The 22,221-nt window shown below is 41.3% G+C and overlaps 1 protein-coding gene across 1 annotated transcript; it reads right to left on the bottom strand.

The window, feature by feature from the left end:
- Positions 1–206: 206 nt before the first annotated feature.
- On the bottom strand, positions 207–12,826 carry SDE2 (SDE2 telomere maintenance homolog). The gene is made up of 7 exons (XM_054997228.1): positions 12,700–12,826; positions 10,541–10,658; positions 8,863–8,974; positions 7,742–7,911; positions 3,934–4,042; positions 2,894–3,251; positions 207–807 (listed from the first exon to the last, which is right to left on the bottom strand). Exons 1-7 carry the CDS (start codon positions 12,805–12,807, stop codon positions 592–594), a joined length of 1,191 nt encoding a protein of 396 aa, XP_054853203.1. The 5' UTR covers positions 12,808–12,826; the 3' UTR covers positions 207–591.
- Between the last annotated feature and the right edge of the window lie 9,395 nt (positions 12,827–22,221).

Here is a 22,221-nt window from a genome sequence, read left to right as displayed (position 1 = left end):
AGTGGCCTTCCCATTTGAAACTCAGCTCAAAAATCAAGGGAGAATGTTGGAGGCGGAAAAGCAAGACATATCATTTGGTATAAAGCTAAGTAGAAGACCATAACTAGTGATTTTTAATTTCAGCATTTTTAAACAGCAGATAGATCTAGTTGTCAAAGAGATGCAGATGGAGAAGGCTAATGGGTTGATGATTCATCACAAAATCAAAAGTTTCAGCTTTGCTTTTATTGAAAATGTGTGGTATTACACTGCATCTTCTCTCCACATAGCAGTCATTCTCTTTGGTGACTAATATCATCCATAAGAGTTTATTTCCTCCCAATATCATCTTTCAGATTTCACCACTTAATACTTTTTAGCACAGTGCTAGAATTGAACTATCTTCCTGGTCAGTATCATCTGACCCTGGTCTTCCAGTGCAAAAGGGTGCAGGCAGAAAAGTCAAGGATGAGACAGATGTGGGGAGAAGGATTACTAGTCCTCACTTCATGTAAGATGACAGCCGTTTCCAAAACATTCAGAGAGGTCATTATACAAATATCAGTATGAAAAATCTTGAAACCTCTATATCAAATGAAGTCCAGCACAGATTTATTTCTTTTTTCCTTTGGAAGGCTTTGCAAATAAGGCAGGGTCAATCTCACTTCTAGGCAGCCCTCTCACTGAGAAAAGTCTTGCTGCTCTTTCCTGCAATGTGCCCCCACATTTTAGTCCCCGAGCCATCAGTTCAAGCTTCAGCTTCTCTAATCCAAGAGCTTCCAGTTCAGTCACAGACTTGTATTCCTGCAGATTTATTGTTGCATTTCCCTAAAAATGAGAGAAATGCAATGTTGTAAATGTGCTTCTACAGACCCCAAAAGATAAAACATTCACTTTTCAGCAAAGTTGCTGGGTATGCCTGTTAGGGATACAAATGTTCCTGGGGCTCAGACTGGTTCCCAAAGAAGCAAGGCAATCCATCTGCCTTGTTTAGGTTAAGAACAAGCAGACAGACAGCTTGATTACTATTGATCTGGGCCATTAGTCTAAATCTCTGAGCTTCAGCAACCACTAGATGCCTCCTCAGGAATCCTCAATCATTTGTTTTAGTTCTTTGCATGACTTGTTTCCTGCAGAAACAGATCACTTACTAGGTTTTCGAGTTAAGCAAGGAGAATCTGGATTCCTAGAGAGACTTACTCCTTAAGCACTGGAGAATTCCTTCCCTCCCCTCCCCCAGTACCTATGTGCACACACCCCTTTCTCTGTCCTCCTTAATTTTTTGTTTCTTTAAACAAATCAGGAGTAACCCAAAGGGAATCTCTCTTGCGGGGGGGGGGGTGTCTTATGGAGGCTTTTAGAAAACGTTTCAGTGTATGTGTAGAAAATCCCCAGTGTAAATGTGGAAGATGATTTGGTTGCAGTGATATGAACATCATATAATTTTAATTTACGAGGGTCCATGATTATGACACTATGGCTGTATACCATGGGCAATGAAGCACCAACATGGTTGCCAATACTATCTGCAGTATTATCTCAATAATGGAAGAAAATCTGCAGTAGATCCTTTCAGCAAGTTCATTGCTTCGTGAGGCAAAATTCCTTTCTAATCATATTTTGATCATGTCTATATGAATTGCCTTGGACTCAACATATTCGTATTTGCCATATTCGTTATAAGGCTAATCCAGGATGGGGTGTCCAACTACTTTGTTCCTCAGTATATTTTACATTAAAATGATATTGAATTTGGTCCTAGGTTGGTAGCCATGTTTGTCTGCAGTAGAAAAGCAAGATTTGATTCCAGTAGCACCTTAAAGACCAACAAGATTTTCAGGGTATAAGCTTCCAAGAGTCAAAGTTCCCTTCATCAATCTCAAAAAACTGGCAAAGGAGTCTGAATAGAAAAATGCTTCTTTTCATAGAGGAATGAAAGCTCTGTGTAACAGCAGATAGGTGCCTTTAAAACTAAAGTTCTACTACTAATATTTTAATCCAAAGTCCTCTAATTTGAAATTGGGTACCACTGATTTTAATGGGTTTCCTTCCCAGGTACATAAGGATCACAGTTGTAACACTATATAAATATTTTATCTACCATAAGATACACAATGGTATAGGTGTAAAGTGCTGTCAAGTTACAACTGACTTATGGTAACCTCAGCAAGGGGCTTCCAAGGCAGGTGAGAAGCAGAGGTGGTTTGTCATTGCCTTCCCCTGCAGGGTCTTCCTTGGTAGTCTCCCATCCAAGTACTGACCTTGCTTAGTTCCTGAAATTTGATGAGATTGGACTATACTATGCCACCTTCCCTCCAAAGATATACAATACTGTGCCTAATATTAGGTATAGAGGTGTGACTGTGAACTTAACAGTAAATCAAAACCAGCATCCTTAGGTGCTTTAGGCAAGGGGGCATTTGGGGAATACTTGTGTTAGTTCCTTCCTTCTGAAAGTGGAAACACACAGCAGACAAATGAACATGTATGATTTTAAACAAACATTCAATATAACTGCATTTGTTTAGACTAGCCTGAACTCATAAGAATTTGGAAGCAAAGCAGGGTCAGCCCTTATTAGTACTTGGGTGGGAGACCAGGGAAATCCAAGATGACTACACACAGGCAGATAATGGCAAACGACCTCTGAATCTTGTCTAGAAAAATCTACAGTGTCACCAGAAATCAGCCTGATGGTAAAAAAGTGAAAGTGTCATTCTGCAAGCCATATTAGTTACTATATTCAGCCTTTGGCATAATATAGCAGTGCATTCATGAGGGTAAGTTTGTTACCAGGGTGAATCACATATTACCCCCCCCACACACACACACACGTCTCTTTTTAAAAGAAGCTCAAAACATTGAAATAGCAAAAGAAGTCCTTTTCCAGTTAGAAATATTTGATCATACTTACAGGGTCTGGTAACTGGCTCACAGCTTGCTGACAGCTTGAGTTTGCCTGCTCTAAGTCCATCAGTGTCTTGGCTGCTTCATGATTCTCATCAGCTGCAGTTTCACCAGTAGGAAAATCTTCTACCAAATCTTTCTCAGCAGGCTCCATTTCCTTGTATGACTTCTCAGCAGTGTCGGAGACTGAATTGCAACTTATGGAATCCTCTGAACCACCAGGCCTCTGTCCTGTGCTTGGAGCCATTTTGCAATAGCTGCTAGTTGAGGTCTTGTAGCTTTTTGATGAATTAGGGGATTCATCACCTTCACTGTCACTGCTGTCTGGAGAACTATCAGGATCATCCAATCCTTCCACTCCCAACCTGTCACAATCAACAGAAATCTATTTTGTAAGTGTATGAATATTTACTAAATGTCTTGATGAGGCACAATAGACTTAAGTGATGTGGTCAATAGCCAAGAGCATGCTTGCGCCACAGACAAGGCTTGGGAGCCTATGACAGCTGAGAAACTTTTGCTTTGATAAGACAGAAGTCATAATTCTTGGTAATGTTAACAGGAACATAACCAAGATCTTGTACACTAAGAGGCACAGGGCTATCAAGACAACTTTATAAATCTGATGCATCAACACAGTTCCCACACAACTACAAGTAGCTTACGAAGAGGCAAAACTCAAATTACACTTTTATTTAATCTTTTCAGCCCAACAATTGGAGTATTTATATTGCAGAGCTTTTTTGGTTTTTGGCTAATAAGTTATCTTTGACTCTCAAAAGCTCATACCATGGAAATTTAGTTCATTCTACTGGACTTGAATCTTGCACTTCTACTACAGTCTAACATGGCTACCCGCCTGAAACTAAATTCTTCTACTGAATGCTACACTGAATAGAGAATTCAGTGGCTGAAATTCGGATGATTCTATGAAACAGTTATTATTTCATAGATCCTTGCCCTTCACTTTAAAAAGAGCAATTCTGATCTTTTGTTTTCTTACAAAATTCTCCTCATATTGTAAGTAATTAGCACTATAATGCTTACCAAAGACATCTTTTTTTCTCAAATGGCATCTCATTCTCAGACTCATGTGGACACTTTTCACTTTCACAGCTTTCAGGTGACACCACCTTGCTGGAAGATGCCTGCATTCCTGAAGAGAAGTACAAACCTTCAACTCTTCATTCAGTTCTCAGCACTTCAAATGACATTTACAGAAACTAACCATAAAGAGCCCATAAGGATTTATGAGATTACATTTCCATTTCTTAAATCTAATCCTCAATAAAAAGTTTGTTTAACATGTTTATTTTTAATCTTGAATCATTTCTGTCTGGTGTCAGATCCTCTTATGATTAGGCATAAGCCTTTTTATATCAAACTGGCCTGTGATTCGCCTTTTTAAATCCAGCACCAGGGAACAGGACAGGAAGGAGAGCAGCAGGGCTAATAAATGCTATCTGCTCAGCCAGTCACTTTCTGGGAGAGATTCCTGGAGATGCTTGCATAACTGACAACTTCAGATAAATAACTGTAGTGTTGTTCTAACCTTTGGTACCATCATAAAACTGACTCCATGGCCTACAAGTGCCTACATGATATGAAAGCCAGTTAGCCATGGCAGCTGAGAGAGAGGTTGGACTTAGTGAACTCCTCCCACCCCCATATTGGGGAGAGAGGGTACAAAAGACCATACAGCCTGCACAGATAGCTGCCCCAATCCTCCTAATTCTGGGAACCGAACACAGCAACTCCAGCAATCAGGCAGGTGGGACACACTTACTTTAGTTTGTGAGGCTGAAAGCTCTACCTTCCCAAGGCCTTGGCTTTCCAGTCTCTGGGGTGTACCCATGCCCAAGTCATAAATTCCAGACTCAGCTTAATTAAAAAAAATATTTTTAAGGAGTGTTTGCAAAAGCATGAAGCACTAACACAGGCAACAGACATAAAAAAGAAAATCTCACTGTTGCTACATAAAAATCTGTCTATCTAAAACTTAAGAGCTTGCTACCTAGGATCTCTGCTTGGCATCCATGCATTGCTTATCTCACTAGTCCATTAGAATGCGAGCCTTCTCCTATGTCTGGCTGATCTGGCATAGGGACACGCTGAGGTGATGAACATCATATAGCTTCCAGCTTCTTTCTGGCATCCTTGTATGATGATTTCAGAAGGGATACTAGGAGCTGGGAGCTGGGTGAGCTGAGAAGCTATCTTTTTTAGGACTCAGTGCATCACTCAGCAACTCAAGAGCAGATCAAAGTCAAGCTATTAATTTGTGTTTTAGCTGTGTAAAAATCTAGGGAGGACATACAGAGCCTTTCTGAGAACAATCTCCCAAGGCCAAATCACAAAGGAACTTAGAGACTGCTCTGCAGGTGTTGTCAATTAGCTTAGCCAGTACATTATAAAGTCAGGCCAGAGCCTGAAAACACAGTTCTGAACCAAAGTCTAGCCATTCTTACTGAAACCCTGGCTTTAACTGGCAACTTCCTGACACACCTCTTTGGTATATGCTGCTCCAGTGAAGTTCTGGCACTAGGGGATGGAGGATAGGGATGGCTGGCTTGCTCTCCATCTCCCAGGTATCAGACACCCATCCTAAGGAGGATGATCAAGGTACTATGTGGGATCGCTAAACGTGGTAATTAGATAGTAACCATTTCTTTTTCTTTATTTTACATTGCTGCAAACATTGTGCAAGGCATACTTTCTAAAACCTGTGTGCTCTCTATAGTCTGTAGTCTGCAGTAGTTCAATAAAGACCTTTCTTGGTTAAAACAAACTGTGTGAAGCCTCACCTGCCTGCCTACTGTTCAGTCACTTGACAGAACTCTGCAGATGCTTAGAGGCTCATCAACTCCCCATCAGCTGGTGAAGGGAAAAGCCTCTTTAGTTGGGTAGTGACAAAAAAGAGCTTCTTGGGTGAATTTAGTAGATATATGAATTTGTCCAGAGGCAATCATCAGAATGAACACATTGAAATTTAACTCTGAATCATCAATGGAAAAGCTTTTCATGCTTGCAAGTATGCAATCTTTGTGCTTTCACTACAAGGCAATGAGACCACTGAGCTAATCTACCAGCCAACAAACACGATGCAAGAACCTCCTGGCATGGATGAAAAGTTCAATGTTGTATAAACTGCTTGCAAACCTCTGGATTCAGATAATTAAAAAAGTTCCCATAAGCAAGACTCCGTGATACAAATGCAGGAACTGGCAGCATGCGGCACCACAGCAAAGTAAGTGAGGGCCTCTAATAAAGTAGATCAGCCATTCAGAAACACAAATTCTATGGGATTCGGTTTCGTTTTCCCGGCCATGTTGGACGCTCCTCTCCGTAGGTCCGGGAGGAAGCGCCCGAGCAGCCTGATCGGGTGGTTGACCTGCGAGGGTTAAACCCCAGGACTCCCAGTGAGGGGGTCAGGGTCCGGAGTGCTGCGGGAAGAGCCCCCTGAAGTCGATGCAGGGGGTAAATTGCCCGTTTGCTCCTACGGAGGCCGGCAGACTTGTGCAGCACATCACGTGCTGCCAGGCCATGGAGAACGGCAATAAGCAGATTTAAGGTGAAAACCTGTAAGTAGCGAATCCCTTCTGTCATTCCAAGCGTATGCGAAGGATTGGTGGGAGCTGAAGCTAAGAAGGTTCGGATATCTTCCCCTTCATTGAGTTTTGGAACTTAGTTTGCAGACTCCCCCCACCCCTAAGATGGCGACGAAAAAGCAGAGCCCTGCTGTGGGCAAATCTGTTTCGGCTGCTTTGCAGGGGAAAGGAGAGTCTCTTGAAGAGGTGGTTAAACGGTCGGTTGTTGAAGCTATGAAGCCCTTTGTTGATAAGCTAAATGAAATCGGTCAAAGGGTTGGCTCAGTTGAGAACGAAGTGAAAACCATCAAAGACGTAGCGTCTGGGGCAGAGCAGTCTGCTCGGGAAAACGCAGTACTCATGAAAGCAACAAACAAAGAAGTAAAGCTTTTGGAGAATCAATTGATAGGATCAATTACAAGTGGATCGTGCTCAGACGGTATTGCGTCTTCAGAATGTGAAGGAGGAGGAAAGTGAAAACTTAAAAGGATTTGGTGTCAGAACTTTTGGCGTCATCCGCAAAGGCAACTAAAGAAGAGTTAAAAAGTGATATTCTGGAAGTCCGCCGGACATCTTCAAAATATGCAACGAAGCATCAGCTGCCTCGTGAGATTATTATCGATTTTTCATCTAAGAAGACTCGGGACACCATCTTATATAATTCGTACAATGTGGACTTGGACTTTCTGGGTAACAAGGTTAAGATATTGAAGGACATTCCATTTTTAGCTCGGAAAAGAAGATTCAAATATAAAAGGTTTGCAGCTCTTCTGAGGAAGCGCAAAATAAAATACAAATGGTTATTTCTGGAAGGTATCTGGTTCAGTTATAAAGACCAAGCCTACAAGATAACATCAGAAGTACAGCTGAGGGACTTTGTGTTTAATCATCAAGAGTTCCAGCAAGGAGAGGATTTAGAAGCTGAAGGGGGGGAATGGGGAGGAGGGAGTGAGCGCAGCTACTGTAGCTGTTCAGAGAGAGCTGCGACCGAGACGCAGGGGGCGGGGGGGAAGAAGACCTGATCCTGACTGTAGTTCGTATTTTATAAGATCTACCAATCTAATAGCATATTAGAAAGTTTAACTTTAAACAATTGTATTATGAAGGGAATGCAATACTTGTAGATGTAGTGTGTGTGTTTTTATATGTTGTTTCTTCCCTTTCCCCCTGTTCCCTTTTCCCCTTTTTTGTAGTTTTTGAGGTTAGTAATTAAAAATTTTAAAAAAATTTTAAAAAAAGAAACACAAATTCTATGTCTTCAGTACTACCTTTAAGGACAGAGTCCTCCAGCCTCTCTGCCATCTCATGACACTGCTGCTGGTAGTCTGGATTAGTGAAAAAATGCTTTGGCTCAGCAAGTTTGCGTTTCAGCCTTTCCAGACGCCTTTGTTCCTTTTCTGCTTCACGTTCTGCTTGCTGCTTCACCCATTCAGCCATTCTGGAAGGAAAGAAAGAGAATACTTTTCATTATCTCAAATAGTCACTAATTTTTGCCACTTAGTGCTGGTACAAAAAATCCTCAGTACAAAAGGAAAGCCTCCTCCACCTACCTACCTGTATAAACTTTGAAAACTTACTACAGAAAAAGTAATTCAGTGAAACTGGGCAAGTGTCTCATAAAAAGAGGTGGGGGGAGCATAATTCTTAAAACTTGTGGTTTTCACACAAAAATTTGGACGTAGGACAGGCCTGCCCATTAAAATCATTCTCCTCATACTCTTCATACTCTTCTTAGTTTCACTCCTTTCAACTCCTTGCATGTTACTAAATACCATGGAAAATGCAGACTGATTTATGAATGTAACCAAGAAACTACAATCCACTAAAACTGAGTTGCTTTGTAATGATGCCATATATGCAAGCTCAAGGCAACATGGACATTACTAGTGCCAGGCAACTACACCGAAACTGGAAGCACAATATTTTAACCAACCCTTTAAAACCAAAGCTGAGAAAGGACAATTGTTTCTGAGGCTTAGGTAGATTAAGACGAGATGATTGCGATCCAGTGCACTGAAATTTCATACCAGTTACAATCTTCTCATCTGAATGCTTTCATTTCACAGAAACTGAAAAATTCTCTTCTTCGCCAAAGAAGTAAAGTTGTGACAGTGGGAGGTGGGTATTTTGGAAGTTGGTCCATTGCAAACAGTGAGAATGTAGAAACAGTTTTTACAACCTTTGCTTTCTTCAAGCAGTCTCCTTGGCTCCCTTTCACCAAAAAGCCACCACTAAGCATGCGTGGGGCCCTCCAGAACAGTTTGCCCTGAGCACATGGGAGCTCCAGCAAGAAAGCAGAATCTGTCAAAACCACCTCCCTTCACTTTTGCAAAAGTGTTCAGGGAAGCCTTGGATCAACCCAGTATGTTCAAGAGAAAGAAATGCTCACGCTTTTTCATGGTTGACATCACGAAGCCTCCTTCCACTAAGATCTCTACAAGCTTCTCGATTGGTTGTTTTTTCAATCTGAGCACCAAGTGCTCGCAGCATAGATCCAAAACCTGGAAGGACCAATAACAGATATCAGCAAGAGAAATGAAAGAATAAGAAAACCCTCCAGAGGATCAAAACAGTGTTCAATTTAAAGAAAATTGAATGAGAATCAGTAATGAGAACCCCAGCTCTTTAACAGGCAGACTATTAGAACTTGATATTAATCGTATTATTAATGTTTACCCACACTAAGTTAAGACCAAAAGAATATAGATTTCAAACATCATGGTCTAAATTACATTATTTTGAGCTGCCCATGAACCAGCTCTCTGGATCAAGTCCAACACTCTTCTGGAACTCTGTAATAATTGTATGTAAAGCTGAAAGAATATTTACACTACACTTTCAAGTAAACTTATTTTAATCTGTACATCTGTTGAGTTCTTCCTACAGACAGATTAAGTAATTAGAGTCAGGTAGGCTTGTATTTGATTAGCTTGTTAAGTTCACTGCATTTACTTTAAAGAAAATATGCAAGACACCTGGTCACAGGGGATTATGTGGTCTAATGTACACTCAAGTAGTATGATGGAGGCACCAAAGGACTTCTGTCAAGTAATTTAAATTTGTCTGTTTTGCCATTGCCAGTACTTTGCCTACATAATACATACCTCAGAAACCTATAGTAAGTGTTAGTATCAGCAAAGTGTTTAGCAATAGCCAATTAATCCTTCCTATAGCAATGGAATCATACTGGAATGCTTTAAAGGAGTATAAAAGCAGTTTGTAGAGCCTATAAAAATGTATCAGAGAAAAAAATTATGAACTGCAAAGAAGTTCTGGCTCTTATAAGTGGGCAAATTTTTGCAAAGCTTCTTGCAAAAAAAGTATATGTGTACTTGATCACATATTATTGACTCAGTAGAGGTAGTTAACCCGGCACATTGTTTTTAAGCTTTAAACTTTCTGGTTTTTAGGTGGTGTCTCAACATCAAACTAAACAAGGAATATCGGATTTCCTCCTTCTGATGACATACATATGCTTATGTTTGTTTTAAACCAATTATATTTCAGCAGCTAAATAAAATTATTTTTTAAAGAACCATTGAAACAGTTGATTAGTTTCTAATGACGTCTCAGTGCCAAGTATGACATCACTGGGCCAAGTGAACTGCTTGGTCTACAAACAAATGATAATGAAAGAAGCTCTATCCTGGAAAGAAATTTCATCTGGTCAAAAGCTAACATTTAATGTACCTTCAGATTATAAGCACAAGTTTAAATACACCGTGGAAAACCAGCCTTAGACTTCAATAGAAAGGAACTAGAGCTAGTAATTAAATTCACTAAGTGTTTTTAATGCAACGGACATCATGTTTTTCATTGCAAGAATCAGCCTACTAGCCTTTTCCCAATAATTCACTCCCTGTTGCATTGGGTTCACTGAGCATAGAAGGCGCCTTGATATAATTTTAAAGGAAAAACATTTCTGGCACTATAGCTATAGACTAGCTGAAAGCCAGCCTTTACATTTCACAGCTACAGGTGTGAGTTACTTGCAGCCACAGCAAGAAACCAAACTTGTTTAAAAGTTTCAGCTCTTGTTTAGCAGAAAGTAGCAGCAGTGAACCAACCTCCCTTTCCACCACACAATTTGGGTTCCAGACTGTAGACAGCTCCATCCTGTAGCACATCCTCAGGATCAACACATCTGCCATTACACTTGACATAGAAGTGTTCTTCTTGAAAGCCCTAGACAGAATTTTTTGAAAAGGAAATGTGGTTAGAAGTGTTTGGTTTTAGTTTACAATAGTACACTTAGAAAAGAGCAAGATACCAGTAGCACCTATAAGGCTAACAAAATTTATTGTAGGATATGAGCTTTTGTCAGAGACACCTCACTTTTTTGGATACAGCTAGAATGTAAGTCCATCTGTCCTTATATCTTGGAGAGCAGAGTGATTTCAGAAGCTGAATTACAGTAGCAGGTAAATGTAAATAGTCCACTGTAATTGCTATTTAACTTACTTGTAGTGCAATCCAATGCAGTCACTCTAATCTAAATCCACTGATTTAAACAAGTTTACACTGGAATAGAATAGCACAGCTATTTAAACTAACATTTTAGTAGTCCTCTCAATGGTATTAGAAAAGTTTGGGACTTTTTCTGCTTTGAACGTAAAAGCACAATCAATTATGCAGCCTAGACCTTAAAGTAAAGTACAGATAAATTACACTAGTACTAAATTGGGAATGAAATATTCTGCTAGCAGTGAAATACACGAAAGAAAAAAAATTAGATTGATTATATGAAAGCAGGTATGAGTTAAATGATCACTGATAGTGCCTTGGCAGGACATAATTTAGCAATCCATATATTTAGGTCCTCTTTCACTGACTTCTGTATGTGACTTTGGAATATTCAGTTAGGATCTCCTTTTTCCAGCATCTCTGTAAGCTTTATTTGTTTAGTAACCAAGCTCTTTGGGAATTTTGCTAGGAAACCTCCCATCCAATACTTCATATGACACCAATCAGAGACCAACTGTATTAGATCAATAGTACACTTTAATAGTGTAATCCTAAGCAAAATTACTACAGTCTAAACCCATTAATTTCAATTGCCTTAGACTGGAGTAACTCTGTTTAGGATTGTACTATAAGTCACTTAACTGTAATACTCCATTACCTCAGAAGCCCAAAGTTGGCTGGTGTACTTTCTGGAAAAACCAGTACAAAAATAAATGGAACTTTCCACATTCACCTGGCATTCAAAAACTAAAAGATATATAAGTGTGAAATAATATAACTAAATAGTTTGTTTTATTGTGAATGTTTGATTTTTAACAGTTGCTATATGTTCAAATCCAGTCTAAAAAATGAAGACAAATCAGAAGCTTAGAGAACAGCATGATTATTACCAAGAGCAAGAAAGAGTGAGCATATTAACACCTGTACTGCTATCATTATTAGTGATGAGTTTCTAAGTTCAGTTCAAGATGCTAGTTATTCATTCATGGCCTGGGATACACATGGCCTGGGATACACATACATACATCTCCTGATACGCTTCATTACCAGCATCTTCATTTATCTGAACAATGCCTTTTGAAGGTGCTGCCCTGAAAATGGTCAAGATTAACAGCACCAGTGCCTAAGCACCTGTTGTTTTAACAGCTGGTGAAACTTACCTGATAAGCATTCTATTGAATGCTTTTCAGGATGGAATTTTATTAAGCGAGTTTCTAGCTTTTAATGCTTGCTCAAAGTTTTTAATTTTTTTTTAAATCTTATATAATGTTGACTTTTACTTTTTGGTAAGCCTGCCTTTAGTCTCTGTGAGAAAGGCAAACAGTAAATGAAGAAAATCAATAGTAAAAATGAAAGTACATAACAAAAGCATTAATTGTGGAACACCAAGGATACATTCTAAACATCTGTCAATAGCAGCACTACATTACCACAGCAACCTATTGCCACCCTATGATTGGCTGTCAAAAAGTGATATAAACAATAACACACCCAGTACGCACTTTCGGGCAAAAATTTCCAAATCCCATATATAACTAGGTGAGTTATGTTATTCTGAACTAAGGCACAAATAAGCTATATTGTTCGTGTAACATAGCAGAACACGTGTACACCATTCACACACTTGAGTGTGTGAATGGGAAGCACAAGTCTTCTGTCTACATAATACTCCTCAGCCTCCCCTCCGCTTTCACTTCCAAACAGAAAGAACACAGGAACTGGAAAGCTTCTCCTTCCACCTATTATACAGCCACCCACTCACCTGCACCTCGCAACGGGTGCGGAGCAAACTCCGCACTGAACCTCCTTCAGCAGGCAGCGACACCAATTCCGTTCTAGAAGCCAACGGATCCCTCACCAGCAGCGCCATTTCTGCCTTCTGTTCGTTTCCTACCAGAAAGACAAAGCGACACCAACCCTGGGAGCGGTCGGCGGCGCACTCCAGTGACGCAAAGAGACGAACAGGAAGGACATATTTGTTATTCCAGACCGCCTGCTGAAGACGGAGTGGCCCTCCTCTGCCGCCGTCTTCCCCTCCCACGTGACGCGACGGGAGGGCTGGTAGCGGGTAGGTGAGCGGGGCTGGGCGGCTGCATAACAGCCAAGGGAAGTGGCTGAGTGGCGCTGTAGAGCGGCCGGAGCTGTTCTCTCTCGGTTCATGGTGGAGTTTCGGCTTGTTGCCCTTTTTCAGACAGAGGCGACAGTTTTCTTCCTGGTTGTCTTTTCTCCTCGGGTGCCTCTCCTAATCGGCCTTCTGTTCACGCCTGGTGCTGTAGTGAGTCTGAGACTTCCATGTTCTGCAGTCGAAGATTTCCCCACCTATTCTGCTTTCCTGTTGAGGGACAGCTAAGCCACCGGCCACGGTGTGCCTTTTTTAATTAACTGTATTTCTCTCCCCCCTCCCCTTTAAAACGGAGTCCGATTAGAAAGTGTCAGGCAGTGTTTAGGGTATTGTTTCTCTGTAGCAATCCCTCCCCTTATTTTATTAATCCCATTCTCCCCGCCCCCACACTTCTCTGACTGCGCACGCAGTTCATTGTGTTTGCACACGCCATATTTCCAGCGTGAATGCCAGCTTGGGACCAACGATGTGGAGAGCTGTGGGGCAACGGGTGTTTTTTTCCGGGCTGTAGCGTAGCAAATGCAACTGCCTGCCATGCCATCATGCCAGTGGCAACAGGAACAGAAAAGGAGAGCAATCGTTTGGAAGGCGAGCTACAGCAGCAACTGGCAGCTGCCGCCAGCCACCTGAGCTAACACGACTGAAAAAATTATAAACGCAGAGGAAGGAGGGAGGAAATAAACCAGCCTGAGTAAGGCTCGAATTACACAGTGGTCAAGCAAGCCCAGGCTTCTCCTGCAGTTTTCTTCCAAAGACACATAAAATGTTTATGCCTTCATACACAGCACAGCCTGAACATTCAATACATGAAGCAAGCATGCTAAAAATTTGAGTAAATTGCAAAGGAGATTTGAAAGAAGGAGGGGGGAAATCACCAGAGTCAAGCAACAACCTCACATTCCATACTGAATGCATATGTGAAAGTGTGGTTGGATGCCTCCTATGCTTAAGCAGTCAGAAGTCAAATCAACCAGAGCTTGCTGCAGTGTGAGGAAAGAGTACTTCACACTATTTCAGTGCTTACCTCTCCAGTCTTCGTGTAAAAAGGTTATCCCATATAATCTGAGAGATTTAGGTTCCAGGGCCAGAATTCTGCAGCTTCTGGCACTAGTTCTTTCAGCCTTGGACTACTGAGCCTTCAGCAAAATGGGTATCATAAAAACTCTGTAAGTGGTGGTGCTGACAGCACAGCTGCATAAAGGGACTACACACAGCTTGAAGTGCAACAGAAATTGATACTGTTATGACACCATGGTATGAAAAACGGTTATAAATGCAAGATACGTTATAAAGAAGTGCTGAACCATTGGCAGTTAAGTCTGAAACCTGGGAAGAAATGTTTCTAAAAATAAAGGCAACAAGGCTCAAGTATACCTGAAAGGTGCTCCAGTGAACAGGAAGTCTTCCCACCAAACCAGCTGTGCTTGCTCAAATGGCAAGGGACACTACACATTCTCAGATTCACACTCATGAATTCATATTTTCCAAGGTAAAGTTCAGGATTTCAAAACAAGTTCTGAGGATAAGAAATAATATCTTGGCTCAAATTTTGACTATTTTGGAAATTTGCATTCAGTTTGTCCATTGCCACAGCCATTTCGTGCAAATGTAGCAATTAAGAGTTTATATCAGTAGGGTTTCTGTAGCTTGACTATAAGATCAGGTATGAACTGATTTCCGCCCTCAAGCCTCTTCTGTATATCAACTAAAAAGTCAAACAAAATGGCCAGTTGAAAATAAAACCTATTTAAGGCAACAAAGAGGGCCATCCTAAACTGGTCTACTCAGCTTAATAGTGGAGATAATAATAGCATTAACTTCTCTGCTGTTCACTGCTCTGGGTGAGCCATTAATCTGTCTAGAAGAGTGGTATATAAGTGCAGTTATTATTACATATAAGTTCCATGTTCTTCAGTGGTGCTTACTCCCAGGAAGTATCCTTAGGCTAGCATCCTAAAAACTGGAAAAAAGCAACCCATACCAACCATTAAATAAAAGGTCCCCAGCATAGTGCCCATAAGTGCCATGGCACCTACTGATGACTTTCTTGGTCCTTGCCAAGTATTTTTAGGAAGTGGCTTTTGCCTAGCAGGGCTTCTGTTAGGCCATTAGAGAGCTAATCATCTGCAGAGTTTTAAAAACATTGCTGTAACAAAAGCTGCACCACAACACAAGGATCTTTAGTGTGTGACTCAAGGTAAGCTGGGTATATGTAAGAAAATATTTTTAAACAATGTGTTCATTTAAAAAGGCATCCTGTTAAACAGCCTTTGCTTAAAGAGTTAACTATTAGATAGAATTAAGCATGATCTCTTTCTCTACCTCTCCCATGGCAGTTATTTTGTAGTTGTGCCCAGCATCCTGTGTCAGAATTAAAAGGTACCTGCATTAAGTGCTTAAACCACGGGTCTGTGACCTTTTTGAGCCTCTGGGCACCCTTTGAATTCTGATGTGGTAGTGTGCACAATGGCAAAACTGCTGCTGCAAGAGGTGGAACCAACAATGATACGGCTGTGCAGGAGGCAGAGTCAACCATAAAATGTCGGAGTGAGATCATGCATATCACTAATAGTAACTCTTCAACATTTCAAGCACAGCTGTGTTTCACAAGATGTCTTTTAAAATAAAATATTGTTTAAAACATTTTCGTGCTTACACACAGCATATCCTTCAGTCACACACTGATCCTTGTGCTGTGGTGGCAGCTGCTGCCAAAGCAGCTTTTAAAAGATCTGCACAGCCAATCAGATCTTTAATGGCCAATCAAAAGCCGTGCTGGGCAAAAGCCCCACCTGGCCCTGCCCACTTTCTAAAAATACTTGGTGGGTTTTAGGAAAGGTATTGGCAGGTGCCATGGTCCCTATGGGCACCATGTTGAGCACCTTTGCTCTTGATTCTCCTGGACCAACCAGTGGCCCTTTGATACCAAAGGCAATTATTATAATTGTTGCTTTTATAATTTTATTATTTTTTAGTTTCTGCGCTGCTTTAAGCAGGTATCAGAAGAGGTTGTATAAAAATCTACATATATACTCTTAAAAATAGTTTTGGAGAACTGAAGACATTGGTAAAGTGCTGAAGGTTCAAAATTTCTTATTAAGGATGTTCATGTTATAAATGTATAACATAACCATCAGGAATATAGTCAGCCAGAAGATATGTTATACAATATAAACTAATTACTGTATTTTGGACTAATAAAACAGAGAAACAATTAAACTGAAAGAAGGCATTACAAAAATTATTAGGGTGCTTGGGGAAAACATGGAAAATTATTTTAAATATTGTATACCAAGCTGTAAGCCAAAAAAGTGTAATCAGATTATGTTGACGGTTTAAACCAGGGGTGCTAAGCCTTTTTTTCAGCCTATAGGCACCTTTGGAATTTTAAGAGAGGCTGCCATAGGAGACAGAGCCAACACAATTCCCTCCCTCTTTGCTTTGAAAAAGAATTGCATGACAACCATTCTCAACACAGGAAGCAGCTGCCTTATTCAGAGTCTGGCCAAGGTTAGTATTATCTATACTTTGGTTGGAAGCATGGCCCAGCCACTTTCTTCCTCTCATGTAACAGCTCAGGTCCATGGACTCATGGCTTTGGTTTGCAAAAGAAGATCATGGCAACTGCTATTGCAGCCGTGGAAAATCCATAATGAGGACAGCCAGTACTAAGCCTTGCCTTGCAGTGGCCCCACCCACTTTCAGAAAAGCTTGGTAGATGCCAGGGGAGGTGGTAGCAAGCACCACATTGGGAAATCCTGACTTAAGTAATTGGGTTTAAGGACACTTTCTTGAACAAGGGTATAATTGGGGCTACTTTCTAAGCAGCTGGAACTTCATCCCACAGTGTTCAGTATTCCCTTGACCCACCTGGCTGATCCAACATAGCTGGATACTATCAGCCATGAGGTGCAAGAGTCAAGCCTAGATGTGGGCTGCACACTTTGAAGCAAATTATCCACTTCATCATAGCATTCTGAATTTCAACTGAATGAAGCTGTTATGGATGCAAACAATTTTATATGCAAAATGTATCACAAAAGAATCACCATGAGCCTGTTATATCTTCTGAGTCTAAATTATTGGGGGCCTGAAATACAAGCCCCTCAGAGTCTGGAAAAGTTTAATCAAATGGCATTGCAGAGATGCAGTGGCAGAGAAGTCTGCCTGCTTTGCCATCATCACTGCCAGTTTTAACTCACATTCTGTGAATTTGAATTTTCCTCTGCTTGTGCTCTAACCATCTAGCAAACCATTTTATTGGCCTTGGATCCTTGATAAACCAAAGGACATTCTGGGCTCTGCAGGTGGGGAGAGGACACTAACAATTGTGCCCCCCCCCCCACCTGGGATCATCTTTACATCCTTCGGGTTGATCAGGGTTTTGAGAGAAATGTCAGTATTGTTGACTGGAAAACCCCCAAGAAAACCCTTTGGATCCATCAGCCTCCCAGGATGGACCAGCCAAACAAGCTGTCCATCCTTGTGGAGGTTCCCCCTGTTTGTGATGTATTGGTTGGTCTATGACAAAGGCAGAGTGGAAATTTTCGCCATCACTAAGCCATGCAGTTTCTCTCCAGAAAAAAACAATCACATGCCCTCCTGTGTATAGGGACCAGAATGTTCTGGCACAGCCCCATGATTGTCATGGTGGCCATGAAGTTGTGGGCTGCTCCTGAGCTGCTAATGAAACTTAGCCAAGCCCTAGTGGTATGGAAGATGATAAATATCATCTCCCATGCCACTAGGCCTATACCTGCGCCTCTTGAACCTGCACCACTGATGGCTGGTTTCAAATTGAGCCCTGCCCTGCAGATCTGTCAGTGGCACTTCCAGGGCTCATGTCACTCTTGGATGCGGGTGGTAAGAAAGATGATGGGCATAGGCTGAATCCATCACCTCCCCGCTCCATGCCACCATTAGCTAGTCTTGAGCCAAATTCCAGTGGTGATGCTGAAATCTTCATTTTTACATTAACACCATCTAAACTAATTTCATAGGAACATAGGTATCAGTAATATCATAACCTCTTTTGTTTCCCTGTGCTATAATTTGTTTACAGCAAAATCAAATTAAAATGTAGATAACTGGCTTGCATGCATGCAGACATCAGTTCTAAAATCGGGGAAGGTATTCCCATTTTTAAGTATTTTATATTTTACTGTAAACTTGGGAGGTTTCCCCTAGTTTGTAGAACTGTAGCTCAGGCTAGCCCTATTTTGTAGATTTTTTAAAAATCTGTAAAGTGGCCAGACCTTGAATATTAAGATATAAAAGATATTTGGAGTTTTCTGTGAAGACAGCCATCATGGTTGGTTCTTTCCCAAGTCAAACATGTAACACAGCTTCTTAGGCCATGATCTGAGAACAAAGAACTACTTGTAATGTATTAATCTTGCCTGAAGATAATCTAGAACCAGGCAGTCCAGGAATGATTGTCTTTTTTATTTTTATATGTGATATGCTTTTTACTTTTTAAAATGTTCTATGTAAATTCATGATTTGTCTTTGATAATAAGAACAGAACTCTTAATATATAATAATAACCTGACTGGCCCCTGTTTGAATGTTGAAGGCAACAAATCCAGACCATCCACAATCAAGGTAGAGGTCCGAACCTATGCAAGGGATGGCATGAAGGGAAAAAAAATACTTTATAAAGTATCCAAAGGGAGGGGGGACTCTCCCAAAATAACCTGATGAAGATGATTCTCAAAAAGGGACAGCATGTTGAGTACCGCTGGGCATCTATTGAAAGGAGAATCAGCTGCACCAACCCCTGATAGAGTATAGAGTCCTGCAAAGAAAGATCCTGGGCAAGATTGTTCTTCGTTCTGTGATTCCTTGCCTGTTACTGTAACTAATAGTGAAGTGGCGGGGCTCTATTATGATCACGAAACAGTCAAACCAGACCACTCACAGGCAATATAAGGGTTTCTACTTGGGGGGCTTACCAGAAACAGAAAAATACAAACTTGTAAATGAACCAAAAGGGATGAAAAAACTCAAAAACAATTTGATGAGAACCAGGTGTCCTCAGAACTACTGAATATTGCAAACTGCTGAGTGTTATTACAAGGAATAAATAATGGAGAGGCAGTATTAGCCTGCTCAAGCTCTCAAGAGCTTAGAGAAAACTGAAAGGAGAGATCTGGGGTGGGATATCGAGATTCTATGACTCCTCATAGGCATTCATCTTGTGTGCATGTACCTGTGTCATATTTAATGTCTTATTTATTTGCACCCTGTTTTTGTCCCCAGTGGGGACCAGGTTGTTTTACCTTTTAATATTGATGTGTGTGTGTGTTTTATAGTAGCCACTAGTCAATAACCACTAGCTAATAGCCACTGATAATAATAATAACAACATTCGATTTATATACCGCCCTTCAGGACAACTTAATGCCCACTCAGAGTGGTTTACAAAGTATGTTGTTATTATCCCCACAACAAACACCCTGTGAGGTGGGTGGGGCTGAGAGAGCTCCAGAGAGCCGTGACTAGCCCAAGGTCACCCAGCTGGCTTCAAGTGGAGGAATGGGAAATCAAACCCAGCTCTCCAGATTAGAGTCCTGCACTCTTAACCACTACACCAAACTGGCTATCCTCCATGATACTGTTTAATCCCCTTTTAAAGCTGTCTATGCCTGTGGCCATCACTGCTTCTTCTGGAAGTAAATTCCACATATTAATCACCCATATAAAGTATTTCCTTTTGTCTGTCTTGAATCTACAGCGTCATTGGATGCCTTCAAGTTCTAGTATTGGAGAGGGAGAAAAAGTTCTCTATGTCTACCTTCCCTACCCCTGCATAGTTTTATAAACATCTATCACGTTCCCCCTTTGTTGTCTCTTTTCTAAACTGAAAAGTCCCAGACTCTCCAGCCTTAGCTCATAGATTGATATTTTCATTAAACTATTGACTACAACCCCAAGATCAATTTTCCTCTTGGTCTCAGCAAGTTCAGATCTCATTAACATATACTTGAAGTTGGGATTTTTTGTAACAGTGTGCATCACCTTACACTTGTCTACATTAAACCTCATTTGCCACATTGTTGCCCGTTGTGTGTTGTATTCAGTCTTGTGGCAATGTGTCTTCTTAAAAAGTTCTAGACCCTTTACTGGGATCAGGAGGAATCAACTTCTGTAAGAGATTCTGCATGCCCCTGGAAGCATGTCCTCCATTGCACACCCATTTCCAGGTGATCTCAGAGCTCAGCCTGTGCGCTGTTCACTGTGCTGTTACTCACTGGAATTAGAGCAGTGTGCATATGCAGCTCAGCACCTAGTCATTCATGGGGGGGGGGGGGCGGGACATGAAGGAACTGGGGGACATCTTTTTAAAAAATCAATGTTGGTTGCATTTCTAAGGAAGCTCTCCTGTTAGTGAGTAGTGACCCACCTCTGCCCTGTTCCTTTCACTTTTTCCACTCTGAGCCCCTGACTGTAGCACACTTACTTTACATATATAGGGAGTGATCATTAATGTTGCCAGTGATGGCCCAGTTACAAGTTGCTGCTCTGAATAGACCTGTACTGATGATGTCAGTAATGTCAGTGTTAATTTAGTTTTTTTTTTCCAAATGAAGTTCAGTGTAGAAAATGTAAAGGAATTTGAAAAGAATAATCATTCATTTAATGCTTTTAGAACAAACTGATAGTTTTAACAGTAATAAGTCACTAAGGAAACAATCCTAAGCAAGTGTATTCAGAAGTAATTCCAACATTATTCAATGGAACTTACTCCCAAGCAAGTGCCTTTCAGATTGAAGCCTAAGATTTAAAATTCAAGAACAGTAATATTATGATAAAATAACACAACTTTCCAGTATTTTCTAATTTATTTTTTATAGAAGATACAGACCTGGATAGCCCAGAAGAGCCTGATCTTACCAGATCTCAGAAGCTAAGCAGGGTTGGCCTTGGTTAGTAATTGGATAGGAGACCTCCGACAAAGAACAGGGCTGCAGAGGCAGGTGATGGCAAACCACCTCTGATCGTCTCTTGCCATGAAAATCCCACCAAGGGTTGCCATAAGTCAACTCTGACTTGAGGGCTCTCTCCACCACAGACCTCATACAACATTTTTAAAATGCCAAAAGGAGGGGCAGGTCATAAGTTTCTACGAAAGGTTTCCAAATTTCCAAAAATAAGTCCATATGCAATTGTTGTCTCTATGCCATATGTTCAAATATTGATAAAGTTGTAAGGTCCTCAATCCATTGAATTATAGAAGGTGGGCTTTTGTCTCACCAATGCTGTCATATAAGTCTTTTAGGTACTATAAGGGCATGGATGGTCCATTTTTGTCGACCACCAGTTAGGATCCAGGAAACAGACAAATAGTCTAACGATGCAATCTGTCTGCTATACCACTGTAAACCTAGTTTACAGTGGCAGTTCTCTTCAGCACCACTGTGCCTGGTTTCCTCAGCTGTGCCCAGCTGCCATAGCCGGGCATAGGTGGATCTGCAGTGTAATTCCTTGTGCTGGCTGGCCAGGGGATGGGGCATGAGTTAGTCAGCTCCCTAAGCCATTTTGTACATGGGAACACTCCCTGCAGTGGTGGAAAGTTATGCCACAAAAAATGATGGTGTAGCCCATAGGTACTTGTTGTGCAGAAAAAGTTCCCCCCTCCCCAAACAGCCCAGAGGGGCATAGGATGCTGACTACAGCCATGACCAGTTCACTTGTGCCCCTGCAGGGATCAAGTCCCTTCCCTGGCATCCAATCACAAGCCCCCCTCCCATCCTACATAAACTCCAGCCAGGGCGCTCATTAACACAGTTAAGTCCAGACACAGCACTAAGATCTGTTCAAGAACCCTCTGCCTGGGGGACTTAGAGTGCAAGGCTGGAGAGAGTGCACACAGAGGAGCAAGAGCGCACAGGGGACACTTTGCGAAATTTTGGGAGTACTTTGCACTCACACAAGGGAGGAGAGCTAAGTCCAGAATGTCTAACAACCCCAATTTAAATTCCCTATCTCCAGAGTCTTTGCTTGGGTGACAGGGGGACAAGCAGGCAATGACAGGTTAGAAGGAGCTGTGGTGCCAACTGCCCCGGCTTGTTCATTCACACTCTCTCCCTGCTTCCCTCACACACAGCCCTGTGCCTCCTTCCAAACGCGGACTCTGTGGTTGAGGCTAGCTGGTGGCCT

This window comes from Eublepharis macularius, chromosome 1 (genome assembly GCF_028583425.1).
Source record: "Eublepharis macularius isolate TG4126 chromosome 1, MPM_Emac_v1.0, whole genome shotgun sequence".
Lineage (NCBI taxonomy): Eukaryota > Metazoa > Chordata > Lepidosauria > Squamata > Eublepharidae > Eublepharis > Eublepharis macularius.
Note: the sequence above shows the minus strand (reverse complement) of the source record. Positions and strands in the feature narration are given on the sequence as shown.

Coding starts and splice junctions, on each gene's coding strand:
- SDE2 (XM_054997228.1), bottom strand. CDS start 12,807: ATGGCGCTGCTGGTGAGGGATCCGTTGGCTTCTAGAACGGAATTGGTG. Junction 8,975..10,540: donor ATTGTGTGGTGGAAAGGGAG/GTTGGTTCACTG, acceptor TGGTCCTTCCAG/GTTTTGGATCTATGCTGCGA. Junction 4,043..7,741: donor GGAGGACTCTGTCCTTAAAG/GTAGTACTGAAG, acceptor ACTTCTCTTCAG/GAATGCAGGCATCTTCCAGC.